This window comes from Pteropus alecto, unplaced genomic scaffold (genome assembly GCF_000325575.1).
Source record: "Pteropus alecto unplaced genomic scaffold, ASM32557v1 scaffold246, whole genome shotgun sequence".
NCBI classification, from domain to species: Eukaryota; Metazoa; Chordata; class Mammalia; order Chiroptera; family Pteropodidae; genus Pteropus; species Pteropus alecto.
In genome coordinates, this window is record NW_006437742.1 from 726770 (window position 1) to 737933 (window position 11164).

The following is an 11164-nucleotide window of genomic DNA, read 5'->3' on the forward strand; positions in this document are numbered from 1 at the left end:
ACTGCAGGTCAGGGCCCTCATGGGACAAGATCTTTAGGCACCTCTAACTCTCTTGCCATGACTCCGCACCCATTTCGCGTGGCCGACTCAATACCCCACAGCGACCATCCACCCCAGTTCCACACGAAGCCGCTCCCAGTACCTGACTCCATTCTCCAGCTGTCATCCTGGGCCAATTCCATCGGCCACTTGACTACGGTGGCCGAGAGGGTCCCTGGGACTTGTAGTTTCGCGCTGCTATAGGCCCAGTCGGTGAAAGCAGCAAAGGCGCCTCCTGGCCGGGAACTAAGCTCGAACTGCAACTCCCAGAGGCGCCCTGCAAAGGAACGAGGAAAGTCGATGATTGGTGGAGTTCTATCGGCATTTTTGATTGGCAGTCGGAGCCGGGAACGCGAGGCGGTCCATGGTCTTACTTCACCGAGAGCCTGGGAAAGCGAAATGGAGGGGTGTGTGTCTAACCTTACGGTCTGCAATCTGGCCTACAACGGGAATCTGGAGGAATTGAAGGAGAAGATCTTGGCCGATAAATCTTTGGCTACTAGAACTGACCAGGTAAAGCAGCGCTGGGGCCTCTGCAGGCGGCGGCGGTGACGTAGCCCAACCTGGCTACCTCGCGCGGCCCAGGCTGAGGCCGGTTCTCTGAGGGCCAGATCCCCGCCCTCGCCGCCCCATCCTCGTCCTGGGTCACCTCAGGACTCCGAACCGGGCGGCTGGAGCTAGCCTGGCAAACTTCAATTCTTTTTTTTTTTTTTTTTGGCCTAGTACTTAGATCGCTGAATTTTGGATATTTGTAGGACGTGTATTGCGTTTCTCAGAAATGCCCAATCTTTGAGATACCAATGAGGAGGAAAGCTTTTTAGTTTTTTTTTTAAAGGTGTCTTTACTTTTACAAATAATTTGATTCAATGAAAGACATTGAATCAAATGTGCCAGGCAGTTTGCCAGGAGTTGGGGACAGTCGAGTGGAAGAAGCAAACATTAACAAAGTAATCCCAAATCGCATGTCCGATTACAAATTGTGCTAAAAACTCGGGAGAAAAGTTTACTTGATGCTTTCAGGACATATAATGGGAGGACCTGCTTTAATCTCCCTTAAAAAAGCCAAATGTTGTAATTGAAAAGGCTTCGCAAGGGAGGTTAGACCTTGAAGGATGAGTGTGATTTCCTTGAAGAGTGAATGGGCATTCTAGGCAGAGGCGAAACAAAGGCAAATGGACTTTGGGAAGTGTTTCTGCCCTCCTGCTCAAAGGACCCTCATGCTTTCACCCTGAGTTTCTAGAAAGATTCACGGTGCCCTCACTAAGTCAGCAAGAATTTATAGATTGCCTCCTATTTGACAGGCACTGCGCTAAGCACTAGTGAGACAGTGTCACATACTTAGAAATCTCTATTTTGCGTCTTTGGGAAAAGAGTTAGATGGCAGGAGACTTTTTTTCTGGAACTTTCTTTTATTACACAACCTGCAAATGGCTTTATCGTTGCCTAGTTTTTCTTCATTATGGTCTGGCAATTTTTAATACTTTAACTTAATTTAGTAATATTAAATTAAAATTAAATAATACTTCTAACCATTCTTCATCAAGTCAATGGAAGAAAAAGGGGGAAGCTATTCAAGATCAAGAAACTTAGAAACATAACCAAATGCAATTTGTAGACCTTATATGGATCCTAATTGAAACAAGCCAACTGCAAAAAGACATTTGGGGGACAGTTGGGGAAATCTGAACACAGACTGGTTATCAGATGTTATAAAGGAGTTAATGTTCATTTTTTATTATTTTTATTTTTTTTCTTTTTTTAGAGTTACTGTTAATTTTAATAGGGGTAAAAATGGTCTCAAAGCTATGTTGGAACGAATCCTTATTTTTTAGATATCGAAATAGTTAGAGATGGAAAATCATGATATTTAGAATTTTAAAATCCAGCAAAGAAAAAATTCGACAAAGCAAATATGGCAAAATATTTATTAAATTTAGGTGATAGGCATATGGATTTCTATTATATCTCCTCTATATGTGTTTGAAAATTTTTGTAATGAAGGTTAAAATACCAGTTTCTTTTACATATGGCTGAGAAATACAGCAGTCACTGAAAAAAGGGATTCCCTTGGAGAAATACGACTAACCCCTAGCTTATTGTTTTCTCAATGTAACGTTGTTGCTCTCTAATTCTGTGTGTGATGTTTTTTTTAAATGGATATATAGATAATCTCAACTAGTTTTATTAACATTTCTTCCCCGTAAGATGTATTTGTTTTTTCTAGAGCATCTAGAAATTTCAGAGTCAGAAAGATAGGGATTTGTGTACCTACTTCGTCATTTACTAGCTGTGTGACCTTGGACAAGTTGCTTACCCTGAGGAGTCTTAGTTTCCTCATCTGTAATGAGGGATAATAGCCACTGTATAGGATTGTGGGAATTAAATCATATTCGTGTAAAACTCCGAGCACAGTGCCTGACATAAAAGTATCTAAATAATACAATACTAAACAGCCAAAGCTCTATTTCTGCCAAAGCATTGAAATTAGTTTCTTACTCTGTTGCTTTCATGGCTGTATTCTACCCAGAATTATTTACATTCATCTGTATATTTTCCCCATGTTAGTAAAACCTTAGTCTCTCTTTTACTAGTAATAATATGGTTTAAGGTTACCTACCTGAGGATCCAGTGCTCTCCATTTCTTGTTTCCAAACTACAGGTTTGCAGCCCCCAGTATTATTTTTTTCTGCTTCCTTGCCTTAGTTCTTCTATTTCTCTTCAAGAATGTTGACCTGATTGCTTCTCTCCCGTGTAGGACAGCAGAACCGCATTGCATTGGGCATGCTCAGCCGGACATACAGAAATTGTTGAATTCTTGCTGCAGCTTGGAGTGCCAGTGAATGATAAAGATGATGTAAGTACTAGGCAGAGTTGATAAATTTCCAGTTATCTTTAGAGTCCAGACTAGTATTTACCAAAGCCTGAGTATTAAGCTCACAAACAAAATTATAACCTTTATGGCTAAGAAGTTACAGTATGACCCTGGTGACCAAGCACAGGACTAGTGGTTGCATTACTTTAAAATATTAGTTTTGCCATTCGTACCCTGCATTTTAAAATAAACATGCAGATCAAAGCTTATTATGATGACCTCTGTGGCTAGGCTGAATGCTACCCCGAGCAGTACGATGAATAAACTGTTTCCTTAGGAAGTCTCTAAGAGACTACAGACCCTCCTTATTATGTTGGAAATATTTTGGTGAATATTGCCTGAGTAATGAGGGCCTAGATATATTTTTTGTTATTTATCGTAATGGTATCGATTATATTAGGATAAGACTTGTAAAGAATAAGGATGAAAACTTTTTTGCAGGCAAAGATTCCTTTTCAAGGATGCTCACTGAAATGATATTTATAATAGCAAAGAGATAAAAACAATGTAAGAACAGTTGGATGCAGTAGTATATCCATATGATAAAATAATATGCAACCAATAAAGTTATTGTATTCCAAAGAATGACATAGAAAAATTCTCACAACAAAATGGTAAGTAGAAATTGTGGCAGATACAACTTGCAGAACTTTATATCCTATGATCCCAATTTGAAAACACATTAGAATTAGAATTACATATCATTATTTCTGTGTTATGGGATTATGGGTGGTTTTTCTTTTCTTTTGTATACATCTGCTTTCCAAATTTTCTGCAGTGCTTAATGAGGGGAAAAGAACGAATGCTCTCTGTAAACCCTGGATAAATGTTAGCATTAATCCTTGTGCCTTTCTCCCCTGGTTTTTGTACTGCCCACCTCTTTTACAGGCAGGTTGGTCTCCTCTTCATATTGCTGCTTCTGCTGGCCGGGATGAGATTGTAAAAGCCCTTCTGGGAAGAGGTGCTCAAGTGAATGCTGTCAATCAAAATGGCTGTACTCCCCTACATTATGCAGCTTCCAAAAACAGACATGAGGTAGGGTTTTATTCCTAGGCAACTTCTTTTGAGTTCTAAACCTATATGCAAACACAAATAGATCTCTGCATTGTTTTCTTCTCCATCTTTCCAGATCGCTGTCATGTTACTGGAAGGCGGGGCTAATCCAGATGCTAAGGACCATTACGAGGCTACAGCAATGCACCGGGCAGCAGCCAAGGGTAACTTGAAGATGATTCATATCCTTCTGTACTACAAAGCATCCACAAACATCCAAGACACTGAGGGTAACACACCTCTGTAAGTGACAAGTAGCAGTCATTTGTATTCTACCTGACATTAGCCCTCTCGCACTAATTCTTACACATCATTTCTTTTTTTTATTCTGCTAATAAATGTAATACATGTTTATAGCAAAAACATTTGAAAGTACACAAAAATATAAAGATAAAAATTAAAAATGCAGTCTACGGCCATGTCACCCTGAACGTGCCCGATCTCATCTGATCTCGGAAGCTAAGCAGGGTCGGGTCTGGTTAGTACTTGGATGGGAGACCACCTAGGAAGACCAGGTGCTGTAGGCGTTAAAAAATAAATAAAAATGCTTATCATCTTGCCACTCAGAAATAACCAGTGATAACATTTTTATGTATTTCCTTCCAGCTCCCAGTCTTTTGTATGCAACTGCATATTTTACATTTTTTGGTAAAATTTGGATCATAGTATGTGTGTAGTTTTATATCTTGTTCTGTTCATCTCGTAATATATCATGAGCATTTTTCAATGTTATTAAATATATTTTGAACATTTTGGAATGGTTGTATATGATTCCATTTTATGGATGTTCCATAATTTAATCATTCCTATATTACTGTATGGTTAATTTTTTTTGAGTTTTCCACTATTATAAATAATGCTACATTGACCAACTTTGTACAAAAATTTTTGGCCAGATTCCTGATTATTCCTTAGTTTAGACTTCTAGAAGTAGAATTGCTGGGTCAATCAATACACACATTTTAGACTATTGGTATATATTGCCAAATTACTTCCAGAGGAGTTAACATCGTTGTACCCTCCCAACAGCAGTTTGCAAGTGCCTATTACCCTCTCATCAACACTGAAAATATCATTTCGTTGTATGAAAAATGATATTTTATAGTTTTAATTAACTTTATTATCAGCGAAGTTAAACATTTTTTTAAGCCTATGACTAATTACATTTCTTAATTGTAACTTTTTGTGTCCCTTTTTGTTTCCTTTTGAAGAATTAATTTATTTTACTGATTTTTTAAGTACCCTTGACTTGACATAGTAAAAATATTAACCTTCAGCTATGGTAGAAGAAAATATTTCCCCAGTGTGTCTTTTCACATTGTTCGTGATATTTTAAAATAAGTTTTCAACTTCTATATATTCAAACCTGTTAATCTTCCCTCATGACTAGAAAGTCTTTCCTCACCCTGAAATTAGTTAAATATTCACCTATTATTTTATTGTAGCATGGGCTTGAGTTGAGAGTTATTGTTATTGTTTTTCATTTAACTCAGATCCATTTGGAATTGAATTATGTGTGTGGCCTGAAGCTATCCTCCACCTTGATGTTTTCTCTACTTGGCCATTTTTCTTCTTTATGGAATGGTGACTTTTTTTTAACCAGAAATTCTATGATTCTTCTCTTTAGTCTAAAGTGAGATTCGGCCTTTTCTTATTTGACTTTAAACCAACTTTTAAAAAGTATTGTTTTCTTAACTCTTCGTTTTAAAAATCTTTTCTGTAGTTCTGTGTGACTTCATTTAGAGAGACTGGCATATTCTTGCTCTTTTCTCCATAACAAGAAAGACAAGGTAGCCTGGAGAAATCTAAGTAGGCAGCATAGATAGGGTTCTGGGAAGAGCTTAGGAGTTACAAACTCTATTAAATAGTACCTATATTAAGTAACTCAGAGAAGTTACTTTACCTTCCTGAGTCTTAATTTCCTCACCTATAATGTAAGGATAATAATTCCTTCCTCAGTAGATTGTTGTGAGGTTTAAATAAAATAATATGTGAAGTGTCTAATACCCTGCCTAGCAGACTAAGTGCCTAACAAGGATCCTTCCTTCCGTTACAGCTCAGCCATGTCATCATAGACAAGGACTTTAACCTCTGTCACAATTTCAACTGTAAAATGATAATAATAGCTTGCTAACTTACAAGGTGCATATAAGGATCAAATGGGATAAACTCTTTTAAACTGTTTTTTTCCAAAACGTAAACCATACAAATTCCTACTAGTATATTCTGAATTGGGGCTTTTCTAAATTCTAATCCTGAATGATTACATGTGTTTGGTGTTAATTACTTTAAATCTCAATAAAATAAAGTTATTTATTAGACTGGCATTTAGATCCCTTTTTCTGTTGCAGTAGGACCAGAGTTATGATTCACAATCTGGTATTATAAAGCTATTTCACTGAATTTTAACTTACAAACACTCTTCCCCACACAAATTGATTTTCCTTTCCTGATTAAATAACTTCCCAATATTACACGACCTAATAATATGCATTTTAGAGTACCTATCAGGAAACCCTAGCCATTACAGAGAATTGATATTGATTTATTGGTCTTTGTGATCCTCGATTTCAGACACTTAGCCTGTGACGAGGAGAGAGTAGAAGAAGCAAAACTGCTGGTGTCCCAAGGAGCAAGTATTTACATTGAAAATAAAGAAGAAAAGACACCCCTGCAAGTGGCCAAAGGTGGTCTGAGTTTAACACTCAAGAGAATGGTGGAAGGTTAAGCAACTTGGATTTATTCTTTGTATGTTTTGTGGTTGTCCCCAGTGTCCTGGAAACTAATGTACTTACGCACAAGATATCATCTCTGAATAATGAAATTTTTTTCACCTTCAAAGTCTTATAAATATTTTGAAGATTGTTCTTGCTGAGGTATTCGTTCTAAACTTACAGTTTGCTTTCCAGGCATTGAATAACTGTTGAGATTGTTTTACTGTGTTGTATATTATTCCATATTGAATTTTGGTTAATTTGGAGTAAGTAATTCTGTGGCTGTTATGAGTCTCCAGCACCCCATCCCCCACACCTTCTGTCTCCCTCTGAGGCAGAACAACCCCAATAACATCAGGCCAGTTGTCCTGCCAAATGTTGTTAGGTGGATTCTAGAATGTTCCTTCTGTATAGTTGAAACACATCCTAACTCATTTTTCAAGTTCACCCAGAAGCCTGTACCAAATATTTCTGTTTTTTTCAACAGTACATTTATTTTTGCTATAAGGAATACTTATATATTTTAGAGGACCAAATTTTCAGTTGGAGGGCCTGCTATCCAAGTTTGTCATTCATAAACACTAAAATAATAAAAAATGATAGCCCATGTATCTTATTAATGAGCCGTTTCTCTCCATGAAATGTATTGTTTTTAAAAAGGAAGTTTTAAAGTACCTATATTAAGTCGTCCTGTATTAAAAGGAATGTCATGCTTGTTAACACGCAATGTAACAATGTATTTTGACTTGTATTTCAGAAACTGAAAACAAATTGTTGAATCTCCAAATTTTTCTTTCAAATCAGTTAAACTCCCACTTAAGCCTTAAAGTCCTTCCTTTATAAAGACATTTTTCAGTTTCTAGTAACTCTAACGTCAATAAAATTAGTGAGGCTTGACCTGCAGCTATAATCTTTAAAATAGTAATCTTCTGAATTGCTAATTAAATGTGGAGTAAAAGGAAATTAATAAGTATAAACTTGATCTCAATTTAAGGAGATATCCTAAATGATTGCTAGTCATAAAATCTAATGACCTCCAAGTGACTCTTCAAATTATTTTTTTAATTTGAATTTTATGCTGCAAATATTGCTTAAAGTAAGTGAGCCCACAAACTTTCTTTAATTTTGGGTCAGAGACTTAGTGACCAGTAGCTAAAATGAGTTTTGTCAACAAACTATGGTTTTGATATGCAAACCCTTTTTACATAAATATTTTGAGTGCTGATCTTTACAAATATTAATCAGGGAAGCAGCTTCTTAATGGAACTAAACTTTGTTTATTGAATATCAGGGATAGAATTGATAATAGGGAAAATAATTTCTTTCCAATATTTTTTAGCATGATTAAAGTTGTCTAAGGTAATAAACTTTGTGGTGTAAAAAGAAAACTCATCCTACTTCTTTAATAAGCATTACAGATCGAACTAAACCTCCGGTAATTTGTAGGCTGTTGGCATTTTAAATCAAGTGGCTTGTTAACAATATTTAAATCACTGATTTGTATAAACTAAGGATGTTAATCGCCTCGGATATTGATCAGATTGTTACCTGTTCCCTATAAGGAAAGCTGATATAGTTGAAGCTGATACAAAATGAACTTGAGGAAGATGACAGTTTTAATTGTAAAGCTTAACTGAGAATGTAAGGTGGAAGAAATAGGTAAATGGAAGCAGTGAAAAAATTTACATTCTTAAGTATCTATTGGAGAGAACCCACAATTTCAGGGAGGTTCTATGAGATTCAAGGTAAATCTGCATTTTACTTCATAATCTTGACTTAACTGCATGACCCCAGTGTTTTGAATTACCATACCACTATAATGAATTAATTTCATGAATTTTGCTGCTGCTTTCTGTTTCCATAGCCTGTTACACTATCAAGCCCCCAAGTCATCTGTCAGCAAGTTTGATACAGTGTGGGAGCTCTTTACTTTGGAGTGTGTGGCTCCAGCCTCACAGTTCTATTGATTACCTAAAATTGAATGTGGAAATTTGTATGTATATTTTTCGAAGAAGAGGATTCTGTAGCTTTTGTCAGATTCTCAAAGGTATCTGTGACTCCCCAAAAGGCTAAGAATCCCTGGTCAAGAATATAAAGACTACTGAATCAATTGTCAAGAGACATGGGTTCTACAATGGCATAGTTCTACCACGCTGTAACTTTTAAGAAGGCAGAAATCATCTTCATTTTACAGATGAGAAAATACCCAGAAGCTAGGGAAACAACCAACACTGAAACCTAGCTTTCCTGTACCTTGATGCATTTTCTTTTTGCCTCTACTCAAAAACAGTGGACCAAATGGAAGGTACTGTGGCATTTTGATAATAGCCTGTTAGTTGTAATACACCCCCTGCCCCCACCCCTGTGCTTTTCTTTACATTGGTGGGTTTTTGGGTTTTTTTTGCCTTTTGTTTCTTGTCTTTTTTTTTGGCGGGGGTGGGGGGGTGGGGGGAGGGTGGTTCCTGGAACGTTCATTATCATCTCTGAATTCTTCGTTTGTTTTTTAAACCAAAGCTTCAAAAACAAGTGGTATTATCGAGCCTTTATTGATTGGTTAGAACCTTTTATGAGACCTGTTTTCCAGCAGAGAGACATTGCAAAATAACCTTTTATTACTAAAACTTGGGTTTGTTTCACTGAAATTAATAGTTTGGTGCAATTGAAAGCACATTACACTGGGAATCGGAGAATTTGGGGTTTAGTTTTGACTTTGTATAATCTCAGGCAGAATATTTTACCTCTCCGCTTAGGGATTCTCTGGGAATTGGCTAGGGATATATTAGGAATGACCTAGCTTTTAAAATTACATTTAGCCCTTCCTGTCTCCCCCACCAAGAATGCAATTCTACATTATCTCCTCTTCCACCCCATCATTGTCAGGAGTGAGCCATTGTGTGTGTTATCACCCTCAGCTACGCTGAGACTAGAACAGGTTGAGTGCCCTTGGTCTCGAAACTCCCTTCCAGCTCTTCTAGCTCTTCTTACTGAAAGCTCATCGAACATGAGTTATACATAGGCCAGTGTAAGAGCTGCAAATATTAACTTCTTAGCATACAATATTGGGGGGAAAGGTCACCTGGTACTCAAGGTCACAGGAGATATCGATATACATGGTTTCTTAGCCTTTGGTCAAAAATTACTATGGTTTAGTCCCTTTTCATCATAGATCACTGTAATTTGGAGTCTCCCCAGTGCAGCACAGGGAAGGGAAGTCCAGTCTTCCCTTCAGTCAACACACTACTGTTGTAAACATGCAAGAATTTGTCATAGTTAGCAAAGCCAACTCTGCTCACCATTGTATTGCCAGCCATAGTACCTGGTTTATAGTAGCCATTCAATAAATGGGTGGCTGAATAAACAGATGAATTTGGGGAAAATAAGGACCTATAGCCAAAAACTGTTCTGTTGAATTTGGCATAGCCTAGTTGCTAAATGCAAAAACAAATTAGGGAAAATATGGCAGAGTGAGAGATGTCCCCAGATCTCTCCCCTTGAAACAACAATAAGCTGAATATCTAAAACTGAACAAAATACACCCAATCTGCACACCAGCACGTCTGAGCATGGGATCTGCGCATAAGACCTACCACAGGTCAGAACCCCCGGTGTCAGGGAGTGGACTGGGACAAATAAAGAGCTGCCTCTGGCAGTCTCTGGAACTACTTGCAAGGGGAGGGGGAGAAGTGAAGGTGCAGCGACTTCCCTCATCAGCCTGTATGGAAGTGTCAGGACTTTTCTACTCAGCCCGCAGCAGGGCTCAGTCATCAGGGCAAAAAAGTCTCAGAGAAGTGACACTGGACAGCAGAGAAACAACAGTTGATTTTTACTGTCCTGGTTGCAAAACCGAGGTTGAGCCACAGCCGCAAATCCCCAACCCAGAGGGCCCCTCCCCCGCATACCCTCTGAGACCTATCACCAGGGGAATCTGAGCAAACGCTACCAAAACTTGCTAACGATACTGACAGGGACTGAAACAGAGTAGCGAGTGTGATTAAAATCTGCAAGAAAATAAAAGACGTTAGGCACTTTATATAGCAGGATACAAAAGGCTTAGATGCCACCTACTTGAAACCAAAGGAAAAGCTCCTTTGCAGCAGGCTAACGAGAGACTTTTATATAATAAATCTTCCTTCTGGATAAACAACATAATACACTTCCATTGATGCCCGGGCGGAGAAATAGTCCATTAAACACCATGAACAACCAAGGTGACAAGGCACCTCAGAAAGAAAGAGAAAAATCTCCAGAAAATAAGCTTATAGACATAGAAATATGCAACTTAGTGACAGAGAATTCAGGATGGTACTTCTGAGAAAACTGAAAAAACTTGTGAAATCAACATTTCAGAAATTTCAAAAAAAAAAAAAAACAGCTAGATGAGCAGAGCAAGGAGATTGAAACCCACAAAAAGAACCAAATAGAACTTCTGGAGATGAAGAACATACTGCAAAAGTTGAAAAAAGAAATAGCACGCGTGGGAAATAGA

The 11164-nt window shown here is 37.7% G+C and overlaps 2 protein-coding genes and 1 non-coding gene across 4 annotated transcripts in view; 2 read left to right on the forward strand and 1 right to left on the reverse strand.

The window, feature by feature from the left end:
- Positions 1-199, reverse strand: part of ATG4A (autophagy related 4A cysteine peptidase) — a 58539-nt gene extending 58340 nt beyond the window's left edge. Inside the window, exon 1 of the mRNA XM_015591658.2 lies at positions 143-199. The gene's annotated coding sequence lies outside the window, so the exon portion shown is untranslated. The remainder of the gene's footprint in view (positions 1-142) is intronic.
- Positions 200-359: 160 nt separating this feature from the next.
- On the forward strand, positions 360-8066 carry PSMD10 (proteasome 26S subunit, non-ATPase 10). Of its 2 annotated transcripts, none has more exons than XM_006914784.3 (5): positions 360-552; positions 2795-2893; positions 3800-3946; positions 4041-4207; positions 6539-8066. In XM_006914784.3, the coding sequence occupies exons 1-5, from the start codon at positions 439-441 to the stop codon at positions 6690-6692; spliced, it is 681 nt and encodes a 226-aa protein (XP_006914846.1). In that variant the 5' UTR covers positions 360-438; the 3' UTR covers positions 6693-8066. The 2 variants fall into 2 exon arrangements, with proteins under 2 accessions (XP_006914846.1, XP_006914847.1); XM_006914785.3 differs by having other exon boundaries at positions 361-552; positions 4041-4128.
- On the forward strand, positions 4373-4491 carry LOC112482039. Its single transcript, XR_003047158.1, has one exon. It is a non-coding gene; the product is annotated as a 5S ribosomal RNA (ribosomal RNA).
- Positions 8067-11164: the final 3098 nt, after the last annotated feature.

Bases quoted from the DNA above. Each gene is read 5' to 3' on its own strand.
- PSMD10 (XM_006914784.3), top strand. From the start codon at position 439: ATGGAGGGGTGTGTGTCTAACCTTACGGTCTGCAATCTGGCCTACAAC. The intron at 553-2,794 runs GTAAAGCAGCGC...TCTCCCGTGTAG, and splicing joins TGGCTACTAGAACTGACCAG to GACAGCAGAACCGCATTGCA. The intron at 2,894-3,799 runs GTAAGTACTAGG...CCTCTTTTACAG, and splicing joins CAGTGAATGATAAAGATGAT to GCAGGTTGGTCTCCTCTTCA.